Raw genomic sequence first — 27,494 nt, forward strand, 5'->3', positions numbered from 1 at the left:
GTGCCATAATGAGTTGCCAGTCTGTTAACAGTTAAACTACCATGGCAACACTGTCCATCTTAAATGCCCTTTGTATATATGGATTACAATGGATTTTGTGGAATAAAGGGAACTCAAAATTTTTAAATTTTTATTTATTTTTAATCAGGCAGCCCTCAGAATCAAGACAGGTTCACAGCATTCTTGGAACTCAAAAATTTTAAAAGACTGCCCAGGACCTGTAGATTGAAGTCAGGTCCTCCAAAACCTAGTAGAATGCATTGAAAATAAATATATAAATAAATCCTGCAAAATACACTGGATGCAGCTGAAACAAAGGAGTGTAATTTATGCAGTGATTTTTGAAAAACAGCAGCCTGCCTTTTGTTTGTTTTTAGAAGCAGCAACTTCCCCCATGATCTTTTTTATTTTTTTTTTTTTTGTGGGGGAGGTTTGTGAGTATAAGTTTGGGAATATATCTTAGCGTGGCATTTTAGTAATGAAAAATCACTAATTTCTTCTTAACTCTTTCAAAGAATGAAAGTTTATTTTATTGTGGAAAATTTACCTAATTGAGAATAAATGTGTGATATAATTTTATTTCTGTTATAAATTATTGAAAAGTAGATATTAGCACTTTAATTTTTTATGTTTACTTTGGTTTAAATCAACCATAAACTGACACTCAGATACTTACTTTGTAAATGTTGCAAAATTTTCATCAAAAAGTAGTTTTAAGTGTTGGCATTAAGATACCATAATAATTCAAATATTTTTGGTAACTGACTTTAAAATGTATTATTTTGTTAAGATGGCAAATTAAAATATGCAAGGACTTAAAAGACCAGTTTTAAAGACTGAATCAGTTTAGATGTGAATTATATGTTTAGTTCTTGTAGTTGTTATCGTCTTTTACATAGGGGAAAACTTTCCTTAACTTTTTCTTCATTGTGACCTGGAGAATGAATCTGATTACATAATTCTTTACATTTAAAAAAGCCATTTCAGGTAAATCATAGTGTAGATGAAGATAAGAGTTATGAAATTTTAAATATCATTATTTCCTGAACATGATTTTTGTTTTCAAAAAACCCTTTTATCCAATTTGCAGAGTTTATTATATTGAAACATGGTTATGTATCAAATGTTAGTTTGGTTAAAGAGAACAATGATAATATGGATTTAAGATTTAACATATAATGTCTTGATTTCAGGTAGCTGTAGCTGTACCTAATAGACCTCCTGATGCTGTACTTACAGATACCACCTCTCTTAATCAGGTAAGATTGTATTTTTGAAAAGTGATTACTCTACCTGGTTGATGATACTGTTTTATTTATAACTCTGATACCCTATAAAAAGTGGTGCCTGTTCAACATAATAAACATAAAGATATGTTTCCTGTGATTGCAAGCTATTCTTTCTAAATTTTTACATTATTAACGTTTTCCCACTAGATACCAAAATAAAATATAAAACTGTTTTTTATTAGTCAATTTAAAAAGCATTGCATATTGTTGTTAATGGAGTGCTTTCTTTGAAGAGACTGCCCACTTTAATAGTGAAGAATTTCATGAAAGCCTCAGAGCAAGTGCAGGATAAAATAGTTAAAAGACAAGTATTAGTCATCCTTTCCTCTTTGGGAACGAAAGCAATGCCACACTGCTTGGAAACAGATTATTTTACACCAACTTTAGAGAACAGGCAAATAAAGCATCTTAGAAACAGTAGGTGATTTAATCTTTTTTTTGTTTGACATAAAAAATTTGTTTTCTAGTGAAGGAGATAAAATGTTCTGTCAGTTCACAAATTCTGTGAGCATACAAAAATTTGTTTAAGAAGGAAAAGACAACCATAAAAGTGAGAAAACCAAGTTTATTTTTGAGAGACCTCAAGGTTCTTCTCTAAGATGGCCAGCAAACTAACCATGCTGATATAGCATAAAATCTTTAAACCTCTGGAGTAATGTGAACATGTAATAACAGCAAATTGTTCATAAAGTTCACTTTTTAAAAAAAAAATGTCATTTTTTTAGAAGGGAACAACACACAGTGGGGCCCACAGGAGGCTAGAGGATGGGAGGAGGGAGAGGATCAGAGAAAATAACTAATGGGTATGAAGTTTAATACCTGGGTGATTAAGTAATATGCACAACAAACCCCCATGACACACGATTACCTGTGTAAAAATCCTGCACATATACCCCTGAACTTAAAATAAAAGTTAAAAAAAAATTTTTGGTATCTTTGATATGAAAACTTCTGCAGGACTTATGTTTTCCAGCAAATAGAAATGTAATCTCATGAGCCAGAGAGAATTAAAGTTGGTATATATGTATTGTGTTTTTTTTCAGTACCATATAATCAGGTGATGGAGGTAACATTGCTTTGTTCTTGCCTTTAAATACTTTTCCTATCCATTACTGTTTCTTATCAATTTCTTAAAATGTACTCATATTTATGTTTACATAAGGCTTGAGAAACTAATTCTGTTGTAGTACTAAAGAACAGAAAAGGCTCATGGTTTCATGGTTCAGAAAACCCAAGAAATGCTTCTTTATTATACTGATAAAAAATGTATCTCCTATAAATAAAAGCTGAATAGTTTCCAAGGTTTGCATTTCTACACACAGTAAGTAGAGGAGTTTTCTTTCTTGTCACTTTTTTTTCAGATGACTAAAACTTTTTGTTAGTTTTAAGGTAGGTTTTGCTGTGTGACAAAGGATAGCTTTAAAGTTAACAATATTTTTTATGTGAATAATGGGCACTCATCATTTGGCGGAGGTTCTTGGCCATTTTGTATCATATCATAATTAGAGAATATGATGAAAGCTACATATCAGTTCCCCAAAAAACATTTTGCATAAAACTTTGCCTAAATTTCAGGGAATTTGTGGGACATCTGAAATTGGATCCATGCTATAAGAAATACAAGTCAGTTAGAAGAAATTTCATCTATTGTCAAGGAATGGAAAGAGCACTTGGATACTCAAAATATAGATGTCTGAAATAACTAGGGTACCTATTCCAAGCAATGAATGTTTAAATATAAGGTTTTGATTTGTAGTATATGTGTAATAGACATTCAGAGAAGGGATACTCATTAGGGAATGACACATAGAAGGGTTCGGTAGTAAAAATGGTACTTAACCGAGATGGCATATGGGTGTTCTCTCTCCGGATATGTAGGGCTTGCAGTGTTGAAAAGTAATGATGGAGTGTAAGAAAGGAGAAGAGCATGATGTGTGTATAAGGGGTAAGAATTAGAGCATTCACATTGGAGACTAGTGGAGGATGATTGTGCATGGGCAAAATCTTTAAAGATAAATGGAAATGAGGAAAAATGATGCCATTATACATAAACTTTATGCTAGGTATTTATATTAACTAAGTAACTTTTCAGTCAGTAAGAAAACTGGAAACTATATATTTTTAAATCTACCAGTATCACTTCTGGAATGTCTGTTTATAATGTCTTTAGGAGAGTTTCTTCATCTTCAAACTAGTATGACAGGCTGGGCACAGTGGCTCATACCTTAAATCTCAGCACTTTGGGAGGCCAAGGTGGGAGAATCACTTGAGCTCAGGAGTTTGAGACCAGCCCGGGCAACATAGCAAGACCTTGTCTCCACTAAACGTAATTAAAAAAAAAATTAGCTGAGCATGGTGACTTATGCCTGTTGTGCGAGCTACTCAGGAGGCTGAGGTGGAGGATCACTTGAGTCTGGAAAATTGAGGCTGCAGTGAGCTATGATTGCACATTGCACTCCAGCCTGGGTGACAGAGCAAGACCCTGTCTCAAAACAAAACAAACGAGTATGACAATACAAGTATACTTCGTAGTTTTTCAAATTATTAATAGACAGACAATTCCACTACAATAATCTAGAAAGATCAAACAATAAGTAATTACGAGATGTCAGGCTTTGCTTTGAGGAAAATGAGAACAAATATCCATCGTTTCCCCAGATACATATATTATACTATACATATCCCATTATTATTAAGTAAAGTTAATATTTGGCATATCAGTTCTAGTATCCAGTAAAATATAATTCTTTATTACAATTAATGTCATGTTGAACTGAATACAGACATAGGCTCAAAAACAGTTCTTCTAGTAGGAGATCTTTGCACATTTAGAACACCCCTTGTGGGGCCACAAAGCTGTAGAAAGATCATGGATGAAGCATCTGAGTCACTTGCACATACCTACTAGAAAGTACTTCTTACCTGATGAGATCATCTAAAGTGAACTGCTGATCAGCTCTGTATTTTACATGCAGAGACTTATTGCATTCTTGATGTTGCAAATACCAAGTCATCTCTCCTAGAGTATTCTTTCTGTCTTATTTTTTTTGGACCTTTGGGACCATAGATAATGCATGCAAAGTCATTAAGAATCAAAGCAACACAAGCATTCATCTCATCTAGAAGAGTCCAAGCATTAATTTAGTTTCACTAGAATATTTTCATAATTTTTATTAATTCTGCTTTTACCAAATGATCACAGTATGATAAACCAATTGTCAATTTTTAAAAGAAATAAACCTCTTGTACATCCTCTGGTCTCATAATCTGAGAGATGTCGCTGACCGCCATGTTCTATGCCCTACTTGCAGCTCCAGAAAAGACTCCTTTGAACTTTTCTCAAGGCTGCCACAAGCACACATCACCTTTAGTTTTTAATACGTGTCACCTTCACTTCACTGATTCTTTGTGGCTGAAAATTTCACATAAATCATTGGGAATCAAAAATAAGTCCTGAGAAGCCAAAAAAATTACCACACATTTTATTACTACCTGTTTTTTTTTTAAACAAACAAACAAACAATGATTTATTATTTTCCAAGACTCTGAGTTGACTGGGTGATCTTTCTGCTACAAATGATGTATCTACTTTTAGATGGCAGCTGGACAGGGCTGGAAGCCTCCAAGATGGCTTCTTCTGCATATCTGGGGTCTTATTGCTAGCTGTTGTCTGGGGTGCTTCGAATCTTCCCAATGTGGCCTCTTTGTTCATGTGGTATATCATCTTCCAGGACCGTTTTCTAATGGCCCTCAGTGAGAACCCCCCATTTAGCGAGTTATTTTTCTGTGTAACTTCCTCCTCTTCAGTACACACAAATTCAGCTGCTTTTTCTGTAAAGAATTCTAATCTCTATCTTTTAACTCAGTGAGACCACTTTGCTACGTTCAAGATTTCCTTCTTTCATTGCAGTCTGGAAACTGCTGTCTGAAGGAAGCTGTTCGATTGTAGAGCTCATCTTGTTTGTTTTTTTTTTTCTGTAAAGAATTGTAGTCCTGCATTGCCTACTGTCCAATGTCTAGGAGCAGTGGTAACCCCTATCTTTTTTTCTCCTTTATAATTATTCTAGTTATTTATGATGGAGGAATAAGTCCATTCCAGGTCCTTCGTTATGGCCAGAAGCAGGAGTCTTATATACGTTTTTTAATGCCCTTAGTGCCTCATTTTCCCATTTAATCTACTACTATCTAGTGTTTTAGTTTTTATTGCTGTCCTTTGACTTCATTTGTTTCTTATGTAACAGTCAAAAAAGCTTATTTTACTTTCTTTTCACCCTCTTATTCCCATTTTGGGGGATGCATTATTTTTACTGTTTTAGAGCATTTAACATTTATATGTTATTTCCTCTTTTCTGCATCTTTTAGTCTTAGATTTGCAATTGAATATATCAACCCTTTTGCCAAAGCTTCTTAGCTCTTAGTTGGATGAAACACCTTCTGTGGAAGGTTCCCTGAGAAGAGCTCATGTGGATAGTGTTGCCTTGGTTTCTATATGTTTAAAACTATTTACCCTAGCTACTTGAAGGGACAGCTTTGTTGGATATAAAATCTTATTTCTTAAAGATGCTGCATCATTGTTGTATGGTGCTTTTGAAAAGTCTGATGCCAATCTAATTATCTTCCTCTGTAAGTTACTTGATCTTTACCCCGAGGCCCTCAAGATTATTTTCATCTTTGAAGTCTAATGGTTTTGCTGGGATATGTCTCAGTCTTGCTTATTGCATATCAGTCTTCCTATATACCTGATGGGCCTTTTTAATATGTATATTCAGATCTTTTAGTTTTATAGTATTAAAAATTTAAATATTAGTTCTCTTTCATTGTTCTGTTTTTCTTTCTTTGGGCACTCCATTTATCTGTATGCTGGATCTTTTTATGTCCTTCAAATACTTTTCTTCTGTTTTTTTTTAGTTCCTTCTCAATCTCATTTTTTTCTCATGGCTCATTTCCTCCCTTTCTGCCATCCCCCTTATTTCATTTTTATTTGAATGTGTTCTCCTTTGGTTATCTTATAATTTAGTCTCCATTTCTTATATGATTTTGATTTTTTCCTTCCATTTCTTTCTTGAACTTAATCATCACTTACTTATTTCTTCATGTACGTCATCCATTTATATTCTTAGTTTTTGGATTTTTGATTCAGAGTTTTTGTTTCATATCCCCAAATGCTTGAGTGTTTTGTTACAGTTTTCTTCTGCTTGGTATAGTGTGTTTATTTGGAGGGGGGCAGTTATTTACTAAAAGGTTTTGTTTTGTATTTTCAGTTTTAGTTTTATGGCAGTGTTGTATAGATGAAGAATATTTACCTCTGTGCATTATTTGGTTTGAGATGGTTTCTAAGATTATTAGGTCAAAATTGCCCTTTTCTCTCTGTGTAGCAAAATGCAGTTTCTTTAGTGGATGGCTTTAAAGAAGGGGCAATGTGCGGAGGTGTTTTATTTTTAAAAATTAAAAAAAAATTATCTTGCAGGATCATTAATTTCCTCTCTTGCTTCTTTTTTTCTTCACCATCCAGTCTCCAAAGGGGATATCTTTGTTTTATTCTCTTCTCCCCCAAAAGTGGTACCTTTCTGGGATTACCACTGGAAGGCCAGTGTACTATTAATTCTTCTCACTGTAGTCAGTACTCTGATCTTCCAGGATTCATTTCAGTATTTTTGCCCTTAAGATAGATTTATCTGGGAGTGATTTTCCTTTTCCCTCTTCCATGTACTGCTTTTGTACCCCCCAGCCCTGCCACTCTCTGATGTAGCTTTCAGAGGGTGCTCAAAAGTTAGCACTGATAGACAAGTGGTGTTTATTTTGAGATTTACTGGAATTTCAAGTTTACAGTGTTGTCTTCTAGTTACACTATGGGCTTGAGATTTGTGTAGTTATATTTTTTTGGCGGATATGAGGGCTTAGAAAGCACTAGTTTCCTGAGCCTGTTTACTTAGCATTTAGTTGACTTAATGGTACAATTTTAAAAAATCAAATTAAGAAATAGTTTATTTGTATACAGATTATCTTCCTACTTACTTTTAATATGCAAGAAAAGATATAGCTATTTTTCTTTTTCTTATTTTTTTGGTGTTGGTTATTTATAATGACTTATTTCTAGGCAGAAATGAAACAAAACAAGAAACTTAGCTTTCCTTCTGAAATATGCCATTTCTTCAAAATACTTAGAAAATAAGCATTGGTAGTGGTCATTATCAATTGAACAATGCTTATTTTGTGTTATAATTGAATGGGCCAAACATCCAGTCAGTTGGCTTTTGTCATTTCCCTTAACAAACCTCTTTTGTCTTTGTTTAACTAACTCTACTATCTATAGGAAGCAATGCCATCATTGAAATAATGTGATATATTTCATGTTAATATGATTTATTTAGAACACTGTTTCCATTTATAGGAATGATATCTGTGGGATAAGAATATTAGTACTAATCTTGGTTTTTTATATTGTTGCTGTAATCTTTAAAAAATAATAGCTAACATTTATTGTTATTATTTATCAAAGATAATACCTTGTAAACTTTATCCCATCTTTTTCCAGCTATTCTGTGAGAGTAAGTTCTGTTAGCCTCAAAGTGTTTCTAAATGAGAAATTGAGGCTTAGAATAGTGAAGAAACTTGCCCATTAATGGTAGAGCTGGCTTTGAATCCAGATCTGTCTGGTACCAAATCCCATGATCTAGCATGTGTTTGACAGTTTCCTGTTGAGGCCTTGAATTGTGTCTTTCTTTCATTTGTATACAACATCATGATATATATTTCCTAGCATTTTATTATATAAAGTGCTTTTTAAAAATTATTTATCTATCTTAGCATCTCATATAGGATCTTTCAGGTAATTAGTATTCAATAATTGTTTATTTGATTTCATTATATTAAGAAGAAATGTAAAGGAAAGAATATTGAGTCATTGAGAAACTGAGTAATCTATAGAACCATTGTATAGAGTGATGGTAAAGGGAAAGAGCTTGTTGGAATTATGCAAAGATTATTAAAAAGAAAATGATATTTTTCTTATGAATTACAGAAAATGTTATTTTCTATAAATAAAACTTGTTAAAAATAAATAATTTAAAAGTAATAAAAAATCAGTAATTTTTGAAAGATGTGGCTAGTCTTTATACAACATTTCAGTAGTCTTTGGAAAACAGCACAGCAATTAATGAGAAAGGGAAGAAGTCTTGAGGCTGACCTAAAAGGGTCAAGTACAGTTTTATTAAATATACTTACTGTTAGCTGTTTGGTGAATTTCTTCCTTTCAGTGCTGGTAAGTGCCCTCTAACTTGGAAGAATGTATCATTTAAATGCCAGAAAGTGTGGTGACTTTTTCCCTATTGTTATCCAGGCCTTGCTGCTAATCCTACCTTACCTAAGTAAACTAGTGATATGAAAATCTAGACTCAGCAAAACTTTTATCATAATAGCAAGGTATCAGTTCAGTCAGTTTTCTTGCAGGATGAGCTAATGTTCAGGATATAGTATACCAGTAGAATGAGAGTTGATGAGAAGTCTTTGATGTTTCTATGTCTGATATTGCATTATAAGCTTCAATTTAAAACAACCCAGTAAGAAAGTTGGCATAAATTTTGCTTGCTTAGAATAGACTATAAACATTTACTTTATCTGTGTATAAATGGGAGTAAATCGATTGACTTCTTTTTGTGAATTTCTCCTTAGGCAGTAGTAACAGTGTTTTACCCAGATATAATTTTTGGCTTCCCTTTCTACATTTTTTCCCCTCCCACTGATTTTAGTGGCAAGTGTTACAAAAACATTTCATTATAGGTGATCTTTATTGTTAAAAATAACTATTTTTAAGATCAGAGCCTCAGGTACATTACGATGCAGTGCTTATACAATAACCAACCATGTTTCTTATTTTTCATTTAATGTATTCTAAGAAAACACTAAGTTCTAGCTACGTTTTTAATGCTTTCTCCACAGGCTGCTTTGTACCGCCTCAGTGGAGACTGGAATCCCTTACACATTGATCCTAACTTTGCTAGCCTAGCAGGTGAGTTGCTGATAATATGTATCAGTGAAAAATATTAGCTATTTGATATTTAATTAACTAAATAATGTAAAGACACTACTACTTATGACTGGTAGTTTGAGTAACATTTAAAAATGTTATTTATTGCATTTATGCAAAGGATATGGAAAGGTAGGAAATGTATTCAGAAAGTAGTGCACTTGAAATTCAGATTATGATGGAGGGAATTTTCTTCTAGTGCAAGGTCTAGGATAGGACCATGAGGGTGGACGTCTGAGTTATCACAAAGGACAAGGTCCTTGGAGAGAGAGCAAGGAACTGAAAGGTTGGGGAAGGATCATCTGCCTACGTGGATATTGAGAGTACCTTGGATGATTTCATGGTCACAACCAAAACTAAACAATTGTGTTTCCAGATCTTTCACATTCTTTTCCTGTTTTTTTTTTTTTCTTTCTTTATTTTATAATTTTTTTCCTGGAAATACTCCTTAAAAAATACCTTCTGTGTTTCTATAAATAGATGGTATAATTCATGCTAATGCAGTTTAAAGACATTTTTAAAGTCCTGAATTAACTATACTTGATTTTTAAACTTTAAAGGTGCCTGTATCTAACTCAGTGTTCTGTCTTTTCCCAGGATTTGACAAGCCCATATTACATGGGTTATGTACATTTGGATTTTCTGCCAGGCATGTTTTACGGCACTTTGCAGATAATGATGTGTCAAGATTCAAGGCAATTAAGGTAAACGTATATTATTACATAATTTGAATATTAATTCCATTTTCTATCTTTAGAGAAGAAAAGGGATTTTAGTGATTTAATTTAAAATAGATATTGTACTATAGCAATATACATTTTTATTATTTTATTGATCTGACATTCAGCACACTGTCTTTTTGTAGATATAAATAGCTCTGTTGCACATGCACCAGGAAGGATGTAAAGTTGTAATTTTAACAGATTAACTGGGTTACTTCTTAAATTAATTAGGTACATACACATATCAGCACATATGCCTTGAAACTTCAAGATTTATTTTTTAAAAAACTTTTATAATTTGCCTTAATTTAATTAAAAATGTTAAGTGGCTGATTTGAAGTCTGATAAACATACATCTCTAGCAATATGACTGCATATTGTTTTAACTCTGTACTTTTTAGTTGATTTCAAATTTTTATCCATTATAAATAACAAGAAAAAATATCCATGCTGACATTATTTTTGCGCAAGTTTAAGCCAAAAGATGTACACTGAAAAAGTTTAAGGCATTATCAAATAACTCCAAAAGCTTTTAATTTATCCTCCATGCAGCAATGAAAATGCATTTTCTGATGCATTGCCTTTGATAGCACTGATAACTCTCATGCTTTTCATTTTATTACAGGTATTTTTTATTATCCAATAATATGTACACAGAGAAAATAATACAGAAAATTATGAATAAAGAGTGGAATTATTTTTCCCTGTATACGCACCCCAGGCCTCAGTCCTCAGACTTAATTTGTACCACTTTTAATTATTTCTTTAAGTTGTTCTGGTGGTACCTATATAACTCTACCTAATATGATCATTGTTTTATTTCTTGATTTGTCAAGGAAAAAAACACTATTTTTTGATTCCATACTTTGAAAGACAAAGAATTAGCTTACTTATACTAGTTATATCTTTATTCTACTAATTGTATCATTATATTTAGGTCTTTTATGAATTTAAATATCTTTAAACCTGCATTTTTTTTCTTTTGTGCTCTCTAACTTCCTTTCCATTTTTTTTTCTCCCACAAGTAAAACAGTTTCCTTTTAAAACATTTAAAATCCTACAACTCTTTTTTAAAGGCTCGTTTTGCAAAACCAGTATATCCAGGACAAACTCTACAAACTGAGATGTGGAAGGAAGGAAACAGAATTCATTTTCAAACCAAGGTATGAATTTTGCTTTGCTACCCTCTCACATGCTTTATCGTTGTGTTCCATCTTAGCATTTTTTTTTGGTTAGTATTATGGATTTGAGACAAAACCTAGCAAGTTTATTTTTAAGTAATGGGAAATTTTAATTAAAAAGAAGAAACATCTTGTCTAGCATTTTCAAAATTTCTATTTATCAGGCAACACTTAAAAAAAATAAAATAGAAGTGTTTTGCACCTGGTGTTTTATTTTCTCTTTTCTTTTCAACTGAATTAGTACTTATCTATGTAGCAGTGGCCCAGTTATTCTAAAAAGTCAACCAACCATGTCTTTTTGGCTCAACCAGTCAACCAAATCATTGTCAAAAATAGCATCTTAAAAAATTTAGGCCAGGCATGGTGGCTTACACCTGTAATCCCAGCACTTTGGGAGGCCAAGTTTGGGGGAGCACAAGGTCAGGAGTTTGAGACCAGCCTGTCCAATATGGTGAAACCTCATTTCTACTAAAAATACAAAAAAAATTAGCTGGGCATGGTGGTGCATGCCTGTAATCCCAGCTACTCGAGAGGCTGAGGCAGGAGAATTGCTTGAACCTGGGAGGCAGAGGTTGCAGTGAGCTGAGGTCACACCACTGCACTCCAAGCCTGGGCGACAAAGTGAGAATCTGTCTCAAAAAAAAAAAAAAGAAAAAAGGAAAAAAAAAATTAAAGGCATTGTGCAGATACACAATGAAAACATGACAGCAATCTATTTGACTCATTAATGAAGGATCTTGCAATATGATAAAACATGTTCAAAAGACAATTAGAACAACTGTTTATATGGTCCAACACGAAAGGCATTCTAAAATAATTTTGCAATGTTAGAGACAAAAATAGTTACTATCCTACAGGAAAATAAAATCTTATCCTTTGTGATTTTTCTCTGGACAGAAATCATATGCATCTTTATTACACAAAAATCCACAAATTAACAAGTTTTATCACAGAGTCTTGGCCTAATGAATAGTAAATAACAAACCAAATAAAGGTATATCTCTCTATAGAGTGAGGTTTTTGGGGTGAGGCTGTTAGCAACGCTCCAGTAAAATACTAAAAGGCTGTAATCCCAGCACTTTAGGAGGCCGAGGCGGGTGAATCACGAGGTCAAGAGATCGAGACCATCCTGGTCAACATGGTGAAACCCCGTCTCTACTAAAAATACAAAAAATTAGCTGGGCATGGTGGCGCGTGCCTGTAATCCCAGCTACTCGGGAGGCTGAGGCAGGAGAATTGCCTGAACCCAGGAGGCGGAGGCTGCGGTGAGCTGAGATCACGCCATTGCACTCCAGCCTGGGTAACAAGAACGAAACTCCGTCTCAAAAAAAAAAAAAAAAAAAATACTAAAAGGACATGTAATCATAGTTTTCTTTGAAAATAATTAAAAGATAGCTTTTGTTAACACAGTTGACCAGGCTAATAATTTTTGGCCTGATCATTTCGTGCTATATAGAGCATTTTAAACAACTCCAACAATAATAGTAACAGCTTCCCTTACTGAGAACCTGTAAACTGGCAATAGTATTTTCTTTAATATGCATAATAAATCTGCATGTAAATATAAGAAATCTAGGTTCCAAAGAAAATCTAATGTAGGTGTCCTAAATAACTTGCTCATAGTCACACGGCAAGTGGCTGAGCTCGGATAGAAACCTGATCAGCATGGCTTCAGGACTTTGATCACAGGCTCTAAATGTCTTTTCTGTATCGTGTTTTCTTTCACAAATAGATAACTTTGCAAAATTCTTCTTACATGGTTGCTTTACTCCTAATTCCTTTCTGTTGGTTGCAATATCATTTTCCTGCTTAATCTGTACATGTTGTTTATTTTACTTTTCAAATTCCTCCTGTCCTTTAGGCTTAAGTTCAAGCTCCACTTTCTCTAAGAGGCAGGCGGTTACTACTACTCCCTGCTTTCCTACCCATACATACATTCACACTGGTGTTCTCTGAAAGCCTCTGCAGCTAATATATGTGCCACATATTTTGGAGCCTTCTCATTTTCTGATTTGTTTTGTATGAGTAAGTTTTGCTTTTTGATTAAGATTATGAACGCTAAGAGTGTTGAGGACCATGACTGTATTACAGGTGTTTATTTTCCTGAAATTCTGGTGATGAGTAGTACATAAATAATTTCTATGGATACAAACTTGAAGGGCTGAGAAATGATTAAATGTCTGGATATAATATATTCTTGCCATTTTGTTAAATTCTAAGTGTGCCATCTTATCTTTCCAGCATATTTGCTATATTTTTCCTCAGAGCTTATGGATACTCTTTTTCTATTAATTTTAGTACTCCTTCTCTCCCTTCCTCCTTTTCTCACTTTCTCCCTTCCTTCCTCCATTCCTCCTTTGCTTTCTATTCTTAAGATACAAGAAACATTTTTAAGCCAGTGTTTTAAAATTATTTGCTTGACTTGGTAACAATAAAGTAATTTACTAAAGTGCATTTTGTCCATTCATTATATCTTTCCATGCTTTTCAATGTATATAATTTGAAGTAAAATGAACAAATTACTTGAAAGATCTTTTTTTTTCTCCAAAATATGATGGGATGTAGTCAAGAGAATGATCTTCTTGATTGTTAAAAATCAAAGTTTTAATAAATGCTACCTTAAACTTTAGAAATTTATCCTATACATTTGTAGCAATACCATAATTTGTGTGAAAGAATAGCCATTGGAATAATTTGAAATGAAGGATTAGGAATTTGAATTTGAATTCCTTTAATGACTATTTTGATCAAAGCCTATTTAGGCATTTAATTTATGCTGTGTATACGTCTTCTTGAAATAAGACCTGGAATTACTACTTAAAAACACTATTATTGTTTGTTCCTAGCCAATTTTATTCTATATTAGCAGAAAAAATGTATTTTGAGTACCACTCCCTCATGTGGCTATTGTTCTATGCCTTTTACTATTTATAAGGATTCAGCATAGACTGAATTCTATTTATAAGAGTTCATCCCCTGACTACCCTCCTGCAAAACAAACCAACCAACAAACAAACAAAAAACCCAAAATACCAAGGCCCAGGCTCTATCCCAGCCTATTTACATTGGAATTTTGGGAGATGGGACTTCATTCTTTTGTGTATATATATATATTTTTAAAGGACTCCAATTGATTCTGAAGCCAGGGCTAGTATCAGTTGTATTAAATCAGAAAGCCTTTGTGTTTATTCATCTTGACATTTACTTTATCAGCCTTTTATTTGGATTATTATATTCTTTTTCGTATGAGGCAAACAAATTTCTTTTAAATGTACTATTTTACAGCGAAATTGCACTTCCATTGTAATTCAGAATAAACTTTTTTTTCCCTTCTCCTTTTAAGGTCCAAGGAACTGGAGACATTGTCCTTTCAAATGCATATGTGGATCTTGCACCAACATCTGATATTTCAGCTAAGACACCCTCTGAAGTAGGTTATAAAAATTAGTATCCAAGCCACTTTCTTATTAAGAATTCAGTTAAGGTGACTTTAAGAATGGTTAGGCTACTTTAGAAAATTAACAAACATGAAACTATTGTTAATTTTTGAAGTGAAAGACATTGATTCAAAACTACTTGGAATAAAAGGAATACTCTGGCAATTTGTTTTGCGGGATACTGGGATATATTTCAAGAGAACATGATTTTCTAGTTTTAGAGTAAATAGATTGGTTGTTTAATCAGAATCTTAAGCAAACAACATTTTGGAGAAAAGTAGATTAAAAACTTGAATATCCTGTACTTTTTCTTGATTTAAAGATTTGTATAAAGCTTCGTTTGCAAATATATTAACCAATAGTGTATATAACTTATCAAAACATTGTATTATTCTTTATTAGCATGCTGAGACTTTTGATAAAAATGTTTATATTCTATCTCTGAAATATTAACTTTGTAATGTTGAGGTTTTCATACCCATGATCTTTAATTGTCTATCATAAACCACATAGGTGACTGAAAATTAAAGTCCCTTAAGAATAATCTAAGGAAAAAAACTTAGGCCGGACTCAGTGGCTCACACCTGTAATCCCAGCCCTCTGGGAGACTGAAGTGGGCAGATCACTGGAGATCAGGAGTTCAAGGCGGCCTGGCAAACATGATGAAACCCAGTCTCTACTAAAAATACAAAAATTAGCCGGGTTTGGTGGCAGGCTCCTGTAATCCCAGCTATGCGAGAAGCTGAGGCAGGAGAATTGCTTGAACCCAGGAGGTGGAGGTTGCGGTGAGCCAAGATTGTGCACTCCAGCTTGGACACCAAAACAAGACTCAGTCTCAAAAAAAAAAAAAAAAAAAAAAAAATCCAAAAAACCTAAGAAGTTTTAGAGTTGTTAAGAAATTCAGACTTCATGTAATTTAGTCCCATTTTATAAATAAAAAAATGAGACCATAGAAGTTGATTAATTTGATCAGGATCTTCCTGAAGTTAACTGAAACGTAGGTTGTCCAGTTCCTTTAAAATACTATTTCTGAATTTTAATAAAAGTAAAATCCTCTTATTAAGAGGACAGGTTCTGAGTGACATATATAAATATAAATAAAGTATAAAAGACACATTGTTTGAAAAAACTGTAACTATGTGCAGAGTTTTAAAAAAATCACTTTTTTTTCCCACATATATTTTGTAATCACTTTTCTCCTTGAGTTATTTTTAAAGAACTTAAAATTTTTGTTGTTGTTGTTAGGGCGAGGAGCTTCAGAGTACCCTTGTATTTGAGGAAATAGGACGCCGCCTAAAGGATGTTGGGCATGAGGTAGTGAAGAAAGTAAATGCTGTATTTGAGTGGCATATAACTAAAGGCGGAAATGTTGGAGCTAAGTGGAGTAAGTAATAGCCGTGATTTTATTATTTTCTAAGGTGACTCTTAGTTAATAAAGTATCTTTTTAACAATTAAAGACCTTTGAAGGTAGGTAAATCTTACCTTTTCAGGTAAGTTGTTTTTTCCCCCACATGGGAATGGACAGGTTTGGGAATGCCCAAAGGTGTGTGTGTGTCTGTATATGTGTGTGTAGCATATAGGGAATCAATTGAAATGAAAATACCCATTTTAAGATTTCATCGTAAGCCTTGAAAGTAGTTTAAACAGTCATCTTGGCTATATGCATCTTTATCTATCTATTCTTCAGCTTCTTAAACATAAGGCAAATTGATCAAGTCGAAATGAAGTATTTTTAAGTCATTATATTTGACAGTTATAAAATTATTTTCTTCATATCAAAACAGTAGTTTGGATTATCTTAATTATCAGCATAAAATTACTATTTTCTTGCTATATACAGATTGTAGTCAAAGATACTTGTTTTAGTCTAGGGAAATTATCTATTAGAGTTCCATGCACTTTGTATAAAACATCTTGCTGCAGAAAGAAAGCAGTCATATTTCTTTTTCACTAATATGGACGTCCAAATCGACCCTGGTACCATTTTGTAAAGAAAGAGAAATTAGAGGATAAAAAGAACCAAGAAAAAATATTGTATCAGATCTTTTGTGTCTGCTGTATAACTCACATCCTTAATTATGGCACAAACTTTTATTTATAGAATATTCTAAAATAATAGAATATTCCTCATTTTAGAAAATAAAGGAAATACACCTTTATTTTCCTAGAGATTCTTCAATTAGTTTGAAAAGATGAAAATGGATAGGAGATAGAGAAATAAGTCTCTGAATTCCCTTTCAATCAACAGAGTCTGTTGCTTGCCACAGTTTTCTTACTGTATTTTGGTGATTTATAATTGTATGTTTTCTCTCATTTGACCTTGGGCTTAACCCTGAGAAAGGGCTGCAGTTTGTCTATTTCTAGCTTCTAATATGGTCAATAACACATAGTAACTAGCCTGACTGTACATGTTGAATGAGTGCTAAAAGCTGTGTAGAAAGCATAGTTTTAGAAAATAGTATGGCTGCCTTTTTAAAAAAAGGTTCTGAAATTGATACTGTACCTTCTATTAAAATAATAGGTTTGTTGTATGGATAGTGATGTTTATTTTTTATTTAGTATGAGTGAAATATGTAAGTATAATATGATACCAATGAAACAATAAGTAACTGACATATTTTATAGTATTTATTGCTATTAATTTCTAAAACTAGCCAGAAGTTGTTTTAGTAAACCCTCTGAAAACTATTTTATTGTTCTGAGCAACAGTAAAAATGCAGAGAAAATGAAAGATGACATAAAGGCATAAGGAAGATAAAGAATCAGAGGATTTATGTGGCCTACAGTACAGTCTCCTTCTGAAAATTAAAACATAGTTACTCTTATCTGAAACTCCAGAAACCAAAAAGCTCTAGAAATGAACAGTTTTTTTCTCATAACTGCTGGTGAAGCCTGACTTGAACTTACATGATGCTGTCGATTGTCTTTAACTCACCTAGTGTGAGTTAGTCAAGTATAGAAGTAATATACTTGTTTATAGAGTGTTGCATCATTGGGGGCCTTTTGTAATATGTAATACATGTTTTATGCATTACATTTCTTTCCTAAAATCTGATTCCCAGTTTCAAAACCCAGCCTGAAGCAATTCATTCAGATAAGGAATTGTGGACCTGTACATGTATATAAATAATTCTTACAGAACACAAGTGATGAGAGACATGGAAAAGGGTGCTCTGCTTTCAGAGAATGGGAGGATTGTGTCATTCAGTAAACATTTGAGTATGTGTCAAGTTCTCTGCTAGGTGGAGACTACAAATATGCATAAACAGGATGCCTTTTTTTTTTTTTAAATCCATAGGAATAATTATTTAGAGGCAGTGTGTCAGGAAAGCTGAAATACTGGGGTTGAGGAAAAAAGGTTGTTGCATTGCAGAGTAAAGGGAAGGAAGACCTCAATTAAGGAAATGGTAATAAAGGACAGGAGAGGGCCTATGTAGAACTATTGCTAAGATTGAATTGACTAACTTAGCTACTGATTATGTCTAAAAAACAACAGGAATGAGAGAGTCAAAACTAATGCTGTGGTTTTGAGCACGTGTGCTTGAGGATGTTGGCTCCATTACTAGAAGTAAGAAACAGGTAGAGAAGGGAGGTTTGGGAGAGAAGATGATTAAGTTGTGACCAAAACTGTAGCCAACCAAGATCTGGACTAGATTGTGGGGACTGTGGACCTAGAATTTAGGAGTAACTTCATAGCTGGAGGCAGAGAGTTGGAAACCATATTTGAGGAATTAGTAGTTGGAATTAAGAACGTTAGCTTCACCACCTTGCTTCATGACATGCAGGAAGAAAATGGAAGGAAAATCTTTGCTGATCCTGAAGGATTATCTGCTTTTGCTGTTCACTTTACGGAATAGTGGTTCTAATGTTTCCATTTGTCTGTAAACAAGATGAATATCATAGAATTTGGCCTACAGGTTTTAAATATGTAATTTATTGGTATTCTAGGCACCGACAGTCCTATACTTTCAAATAGAAATCTATTGTCTGTATGTATCCAATACCTGTAAAATAATATTACTGAAACTTTTTACAAAGATTTATTTCCATGTGCTAAATATAATGTTGCTGAGCAAAATCTGTTTTGTTTTCTTTAGGATGATAGTTTAAGCTGTGTTTGTCATAGAGCAGTTTGGTTGTTATCCTTCTGAATTTAAATTTGATTTCCTTTCACATATTTGTAATCTTTTCCATTATAGGAACATAAGTGGAATTTACATTTAGATAGCAATATGGTACAAATACTATGGATTTTTGTTTGAATATTATTTGTTAAATAATAAAATAAGCCGAGTTTGAAAAAAATATGTACTATAATTAATTGCATAGAATTAAGTCTGCATATCTGGACTAAATCCAAGCCTCTATTATGTACTGTGTATGTACTATATGATGATGTGACTGGATGAGGATGTTCTTTAATGTTAGAACTTAGCTATTTTTAATCCTAGACATTTGCCATAATATATAAGAATATACAGAGGTTTGAGAATTGGCATTCTTTTGATACCAGAATTATTAATTCTTGGGGATACCATATGATTATTAAAACCTGTGACCTCCTGGGTTGGTGCTCATCTAGCAGTCAAACCAGATTGCCGCTTAGGTCTCTCAACTTGGATATAAACTAAATCTCAAGGGTGTTGGTTCCAAATTTTGGATTTGGATTGAAATGAGTGCCTCATTCATTTATAGAAAAGCCTTGAAAGATATTGTTTGGAAAGAAATATGTTCTCCTGTTAGGAATGGGGTCCTGTTTGTTGGAGACATATCTGCCTCAGGGTCACTCTATTCCCTAAGCAACACTGACTGCTTCTTCTCTTCCAGGAGCAGCTCCTGGCTGCATGCTCATGTACATTTATCTTCAAAAGTACACACAAATGCACAACATTATTTAAAACAATTCTGACTTTCTATCTTCTGTGTGTTATTCATCTTAGTAACATCATTTTGTAATGTTTTTGTTTGAAACAATTTCAGAATTATGGAAAAGTTGCAAAACTACTACAGGGAACTTTTGTCTGTCTTTTATCCAGTTTTGTCAAATTGTTAAAATTTGATCCCATCTACTTTGCTAATTTTTTCCTTCATATGTGTTTTTTTCTTCTGAAGCATTTAAGAGTAACTTGTAGACATGATGTCCCTTTATGCCTAAGAGACTATTCTAGTAGCATTTTGACATTCTCTTAACTAGTCACACAACAATGATCAATATCAGGAGATAAACATTGATACAGTATATTAGCTAATCCACAGATCTTGTTACTATTTCAACATTGTCCCAATAATATCCTTTATAGCAAACATTGTCCCAATAATGTCCTCTATTATTAAATGAAGAAAGAAAAAGAATTGATCAGGGTCCAATCTGGGATTGTACATTACATTTGGTTCTTAGATCTGTAGTCTGCTTTAATCTGGAGGAGTTCCTCAGTCTTTGCTTTTCCAGATTTTGAGATATTTGAAGACTGCAGACCAATTATTTTATAGCATGTTTCTTAGTTTGTTTTTAGTTGATTTTTTTATGAGTAGTTTTAGTTTATGAACTTTTGGCAGAATAACACAAAAGTAGTATGCTCTTGGTGTGACTATTTTTTTAACTTTAATTTTTAACCTTAGTTTTTTTTATTTGAGTTTGTTACTATTAATATATATTATATATATATTTTTGGAGGGTAGATATCCTTCTTTCATGTGCTTTTCCATTTAATAAATAATTCCTAAGTACTTTCTCTTCAAGGAAGTATAGGGGATACAAAGACAAAACATGTTTATGCCAACAAAGACCTTCTAATATTAAGGGAAGGAGGCATAAACAAAAACAGTTCCTTCTTTCTCCTGTAGTAGCCCTTTGTGATTTGTAAAGTATATATCCTAATAAGATCCTCAGGGGTCTCCAAGTTTTCAAATGTCATATTCTCATTTCAAATTCCAAGTTACCTCACCCCTTCCTCATTAAATGCTGTAAAGTATGACTGAAATTGTTATGGACTCTTTCAGAAGCTTAATTACATAAATGCAGAGCTAAAAATCAACAGTAAGATGGCTATAAAGAATTCTGCCACTAAGAGAAAATGAATGCAATCTATTTCTTCACTTCTGCAATAAGATTAGGTGTGATCTTATAGGTGTCTATAAACTCAAGGTGATGGTGGTGGTTGGAGACCATGACCTGAGCCACTGCAGAGTTTGAAGTTCCACATCTTCACCTCAAATTTCTGTATTCTTGTATTTCTGTATTTTGCTTTTTTCTAAATGACAAATAGTGTATAATCGATAGATAGAATAAGTATAGAATTAATGTCACATTAACTTGGAAACATTTTAGTTGGTTTATTTTACCCTCATTTTGTGGAGAGAAAAAGATACACATTCGTTTCTTCCTATTTTTTCCAGCTATTGACCTGAAAAGTGGCTCTGGAAAAGTGTACCAAGGCCCTGCAAAAGGTGCTGCTGATACAACAATCATACTTTCAGATGAAGATTTCATGGAGGTGGTCTTGGGCAGGCTTGACCCTCAGAAGGTGATGTTCTCAAATGTTCATTTATTTATTGTTTTATTGCTTCCTCTTTGACAATTGCACTTTTTGAGCTGACTCCCAAATTCTGATTTATAAGACAGGTTTCTTAGAACTCTGAAGATGACACAGTTGATACTGATATTCTGGTTGACAGGTCATGTATTTCTTTTTTAATGGAGTTTCAGCTGACACTTTTTAAGACTGATTTTTTTTGGGGGGTGGTGAAATTTCTCTTCAGGATGCAGTATAATAATGTAGAACCCACATCTAGATTTTTAAATAATATTCTGTTGTGTGTTTAAAGGTGAAAAACCACATATTAGTAGATACTACATAAAATTAGACATTCCCAATATATAAAATTAAGAAATCATTGAATATTGAAAATAGAAGAATATTTTAACATAATAGCCAATGTTTTACTTAAGGTGAATCTTAGAGGCATTTCAGTGGAAAATCAAGATTAAGACAAGAGCGTCTTCTATGACCATTGTTTAGTTAATATTATTCTGAAACTTTTGGCCAATCCACAAATATATAAAATTAAAGTAAATATACAAAATTTTATCAACTAAAGTAGTTGATGTGGCAATTAGAATGGAGGAGAAAAATATATTTTCATTTTGTGATTATGTAGCTGGAAATCCCAAGAGAACTAACTTTTTGATTCTTAGAATGAAGGTGTTCAAACAAATGGATGAGTGCAGTTATTAAAAAATAGCTTTTGCATAGGAGTAATTTGAATAAATGAGGAAATATTTAGTTTTCTTGTATAGAAAAACTAAAAGGAATTGTAAGTAGTATAGTAGGTAAAAAGTAGTCTTTGGCATCCGATAAAATCTAAATTTGAATCTTGGCCCTGTCACTTCATCCAGAAGCTTTAGTTTTCTCATTTGTAAAATGAGTATAATAACTGTAATGTTTACAAAGGCTTGTTGTAAGAACTAAACCCAATAATAATGTATGAAGAGCTTAGTATAGTGCTTGGCAATGCAGTGAACCCTCTGTTAATTTCTTTCCAGGAATTTATTTAGTTCCTACTCTGATTCAGGTTCTAGGTATTGGCTGAATTATGACAAAATCCTACTGTATAGAACTTCCTTTTAGTGTACTAATGCAAAGGAAATAAAATCTCAAGTTAGAGAAAAATAAGGCAGAATAGAGTGTTAGAGCAATGACTGGCAAACTTTTTCTGCAGAGGGTTACATAGTAAATATTTTTGGCTTTGTGGGCAAGATAGTCTCTGTTGCAGCTCTTCAGCTTTGCCATTGTAGCCTTAAAGTAGCCATAGAGAATATGTAAACAATGGAGTATGACTGTGTTCCAGTAAAACTTTATTTACAGAAACAGACAGCAGAGTAGATCTGGTTCTCTGGCTGTTGTTTGCCAACCCTTGAGTTAGAGTGTGACAGGACAAGGGAACTATTTTAAATAGGGTTGTTTAAAGTCCTGATGGGGGTTTTCTGAGATACCTGAAATGCCTGCTAGAGACTGAACAGAGTACCAGAATGAGTCATCAGGCTAAGGAAACAACTAGTACAAAGGCCACCGCAGGAGGAACTTGGCTCCATTTAGTCTTCTCTGAGCTCCGTAGTGACAGAACCACCCCTTGACTTAACCACTCTAGTGGGAAATTTTACCAGCATGTCAAACTTACTGTGACCAAAATAGAACTTGTGATTTATTTTTCTCCCCCAGTCTCTTCCTTCTTAATCAGTGGTACCGTCATCTGTCTACCCAAATTAATAAGCCCAGAAATGTAAAAATTATCTTAAATTCCTTCTGCCCTTCTGTATCCTTTTCATCCTTACTTCTCTCTGATCTTTCTCCATAACATATCTTGAATTCATCTTCTCTTCCTCTCTAGGGATATCACCGTGATCCTAGCCTCTGTTATCTTTCACCTGCCTTACTTCTTCCTGGCTTGTCTCTCCCATTCAGTCTGTTGTTCTCCACCCAGGAGCCAGAGTAGTCCTTTAAAAATGTAAATCAGATTATTTATGTATATTAGTCATTTCTACTACTATCATTAATTGCTGGTTCATATTTATCACCCCACTTAATAAAATCTCCAAGATTTCCTTTTGCACATGTATAAAATCCAAGCTACCTGGTACCATATTGTATGTGATGTTCCTTTTCATTGCTCATTTTCCCGGCTTCATCCCATGCCACTTGCCTCATCATCTGCAATGGTAATTCTAGTTATTTTGTCCTTCCTCTCAGTTCCTTCCCATCAGCTTTTACTCCTTCAATGTCTATGCATTTGCCTTTGCTGGAATTTCTCCTCCTAGCTGTTTGCATGGCTGGCTTCATTTCATCCAAAATAGTTTCTTCCTGTTATATTCTAATAGCTTCCTGTTTTCTCTTTCATTGCATTTATAACAGGCTTTAATTATTTGTTTACATTTTACTTTTTGACTCCCCTAGTTTAATGTTAGCTCTGTGAGAACAGGGACGGATATTCAGCCTAGCCTAGAATATTGCCTAGTATACTGTAGACATTCAGTTAATACTTGGGTAGATTAAAGCAAGTATAGAAGTAAGGAATGAAAGCTCAGTAACAGTAGATTAGGCTATATAGAAATTAGAAATTTCTGCATGTCAGATTCTATAGTATATTTCCATAAATCAAGGAAAAAAATAAAATGATATATAGCATATTGATATTATTAATATATAAAAAATTCTGGAAAGCACTACAACCTCAGTAGAAAAGGTGATATGGAACAGTAATTAATGACATGAATAGAAATGACTGACATACAAGAGAAAAAAGATTTTTCCCAGTATCCAAAAATGCAAATTAAAGCATGTTATTTTTGCCTCATATTTTCAAAGTGTAAGAAAATACTATTTTTATGGTTGGGATAAGATAATTCACATGCTGCTGGAGGGAATATAAGATTGGTATAGGACAGGCACAGTGTCTCATGCCTGTAATTCCAGCACTTTGGGAGGCCAAGGCTGGAGGATTGCTTGAGTCTGGGAGTTTGAACCTAGGCAACATAGAGAGACCCTGTCTCTACAAAAAAAAAAAAAAAAAAAAAAATTTAAATTAGGCTGGTGTGGTGGTACACACTTGCAGTCCCAGCTACCTGGGAGGTTGAGGTGGGAGGATCACTTGAGCCAAGGAAATTTAGGCTAGAGTGAGCTGTGATCATGCGACTGTACTGTAGCCTGGGTGACAGAACAAGACCCTGTCTCAGTCAGTCAATCAATAGTTGGTATAGTCTTTCTGGAAAGCACAGTGCTTACAGACCTTCTTCCTTTATGGCAGTTTACAGTCTTACTACTTTTTGCATGGCACTCCAGGCCAAACCATCTACCCAACAGTTTTATTTATAAAGCAGTTTGAAACAATTAGTTTCTTTGTGTTTGACCATTATAACTGTATTTCCCTCCAAAATTTATAGTATTCCACAGTGCCCCTGAGAGTTTGCTGTGATGTCAGGTGCATGGCAGAGAAGAGTTGGGAAACTGGCAATATGGATATATGGTTAAGAACTTTAAAAAATAAGAAAATAGAAGGAAAGATTTATGTACAAAATTCTTCTCAAAAATAACTATCAAAAATTGATATTTTTACTTAAAGTAATTAGATGTTCGTGTTTTAGGTTATAATCCGTTTCAGAGTTTAGTACTTAGCAGCCTAAGGGTCTAAGTACTGACTCCTTCCCTGCATGAGTTGCAGACCATTGGTTTGTTTGTTTGTTTTTGTAACTGCATAGTGAAAAAAATTTTAGTTTTGAAATCCTGGTCTCTTGATTGAAAGCATTTGATCGTGACTGAATGAGCTCTCTCTCAGTATTTCTGAAATAAAAAGTTGTTGCCTTTTCTCCAGTTCACTAGGGTTTGCTTCTGAGACTAAGTGCTGCTAGTTAACAAGTATTGTTAACAAGCGTTGCTGAGCAGAGACCTGAGTTTAAGCCCTAGCCCTACTTCTTGCTGGCTCTGTAGACTTGAGCAGATTATTTAATAAACTGTCTGAAATTCAGTTTCTCATATGTCAGCTGGGGTAAGAACTGCTGATGTGCCCACTTCAAATTGACAGCTGTGATTCTTAAGTGAGATTGTATTTGTGGAGCTGCTTTATAATGCGAAGTGTGTATAGATACCACTATTTTCTCCATTTAGCTAGAAATCTAGAGGCTTTTTCACTTCATATTTTATGTAAGCTATAAAAACTTATGGTTTATTACTTTTATTTTACTGACAGGGAATTTGCACTGAAGGAGAATTTAAGCAACTTGCACAAATTTCTGTATCAGGTTTGCTACAGAAGTGGTACAGGAATTCTTTGTTTTTTAACACACCAGCTTTTGCTTAGTAATAATGATGAAGTAAGACTCCCTATCACATGTCAAACTGCTAAGCTAACCACTGTAAACATTATTTTATTTAACTCACACAATAGAGTTGTGTTATATAGGTACTGTTGTCATGCCTTTTATAGATGAGAAGATTGAAGCTCAGAGAGGCTAAGTATCTAAGCATTGGCTCCAGCTCATCTTGCTATTAAGGGGCAAAGCCTGGATTTTAACCCAGGCATTCTGAAGCTGTAGCCGTGATCTATTTACTGTTGTGTTATATTCTTTAATTTGTCATTACACGGCTTTCTAGTTCATGAAAATGTAAATATTTTAAATCTGCTTTTAAAAGTTCAGAATTGAATATTATTATGAGGAATACAGTATAGCCTTTTATTAATATGGTCTCAAATTCATATGTAAGAATATAAAGTAAAGCCAGAAACGTAGGTTGAAACAGAACTCCCAGATCTGTGAGTTCAGATAAATTATTGTATAGTATTCTAAAATACACAGGAATCATTTTTTCTTTTTTCTTAGATATCTTAAAAATACATGCTATCTATAGTTATTAAATTGTCATTGTGAAATAAAAGTTCCCTTTGTTGTCTAGAATTATTAACTCAGTTGTATTCAGCCTGAATAATGATCTTAAAAAAATTAATAAACTATAACATGGTAACAGTTGGCACTCTTTTTCCCTCCTCTCCTTGCAGGCATTCTTTAGTGGCAGACTGAAGGCCAAAGGGAACATCATGCTGAGCCAGAAACTTCAGATGATTCTTAAAGACTATGCCAAACTCTGAAGGGCACACTACACTATTAATAAAAATGGAGTAATTAAATACTCACTTCACCCAAATATGCTTGATTATTCTGCAAAAGTGATTAGAACTAAGATGCAGGGGAAATTGCTCAACATTTTCAGATATGAGGTAACTTTTCAGATTTTCATTTTCTACTAATTTTTCACATATCATTATTTTTACAAGGAACTATAAGATAGCACCTAATTATCCTTCTGTTCTTAGATCTGTATCTTCATAATAAAAAAATTTCACCCAAGTCCAGTTTCTTTAGAATTTGCGATAGCATTGATAAGTTGAAAGGAAAATTAAATCAGTAAAGGCCTTTGATACCTTTTTTTGTGATTTTCTGGTTTTTTAAAATTTATTTATTGATACTCCAGTTTTTATGTGAATTTCCATGTATGTACTCATTTTTCACACTTTGTTCTGATAGTATTCTGTTTTAAAGCAAGAGAAAAGTCTTTGTGCTTCAAAATAGTTTTCTTTCTTCTCCCCTTCCCTTTGCTGGAAATTCTTTACTACATATAATGTTTATAAATCTACCAGGTATAGCTCTCTTGAATAATCAGCAGTCTCAAATAAAAAAGATGGTCACTAGCAAGTACTGCCACGTCACTATTTTCCTCAACATTTAGCTTGGATGAAGTGTGCTGGGAGATGCTCTTTGGATGAGTTGTCTGCAGAGGTGACCAGCAGCAAGTGGGATGCTAAGGTCAGGGATGGAGTAAATTTCAATCATGTAACACAGCTGAGGAGAATATGTGTGGGTGGCTAGTACAGCTGAGTTTCCCAGGAAGCTGACTTTGAGATGGAGATTCATGTTCAGGAAGTTGATTTGGGAGTGCTTTTAGGAGCAGCACCTGCCAGGAGAAGCAAAGGAAGCAGGACAGGGCAGACGGAGACATTAGGCTGTGGTTGCAGTTATGATAAGGCCTTGACTGATCTTTTGGGGAACTCCGAAGCTGGGATGGCCATTCAGAATTGTCCTGAGGCAACCAGTCATTGGTTATGACCGGCTCTGCAGTGGGGCCATGACCTTAGTCAAAGCGGCAGGGCAATTCCTGGAGTTGGCTTACCCAGCAATTGGGGTAATACGTCTTTTTAAAAAATTTTGTAAAAATCCTTAAACTTTTAAGTTCAGAGGTACATGTGCAGGATGTGCTGGTTTGTTACATAGGTAAACATGTGCCATGGTGGT

At 33.8% G+C, this 27,494-nt stretch overlaps 1 protein-coding gene across 1 annotated transcript in view; it reads left to right on the forward strand.

Annotated features, from left to right (window-relative positions):
* HSD17B4 (hydroxysteroid 17-beta dehydrogenase 4) overlaps positions 1-26,630 on the forward strand; it is an 88,898-nt gene extending 62,268 nt beyond the window's left edge. Inside the window, exons 17-24 of the mRNA XM_012448564.3 lie at positions 1,194-1,259; positions 9,228-9,297; positions 9,913-10,019; positions 11,114-11,200; positions 14,562-14,648; positions 15,901-16,039; positions 21,053-21,180; positions 26,204-26,630. Coding sequence (XP_012303987.1) covers positions 1,194-1,259; positions 9,228-9,297; positions 9,913-10,019; positions 11,114-11,200; positions 14,562-14,648; positions 15,901-16,039; positions 21,053-21,180; positions 26,204-26,293 — 774 coding nt within the window. The 3' untranslated portion in view covers positions 26,294-26,630. The remainder of the gene's footprint in view (positions 1-1,193; positions 1,260-9,227; positions 9,298-9,912; positions 10,020-11,113; positions 11,201-14,561; positions 14,649-15,900; positions 16,040-21,052; positions 21,181-26,203) is intronic.
* Positions 26,631-27,494: the final 864 nt, after the last annotated feature.

Source organism: Aotus nancymaae, unplaced genomic scaffold (genome assembly GCF_030222135.1).
Source record: "Aotus nancymaae isolate 86718 unplaced genomic scaffold, 86718_ANA_hifiasm-v0.15.2.pri h1tg000064l_0, whole genome shotgun sequence".
Lineage (NCBI taxonomy): Eukaryota > Metazoa > Chordata > Mammalia > Primates > Aotidae > Aotus > Aotus nancymaae.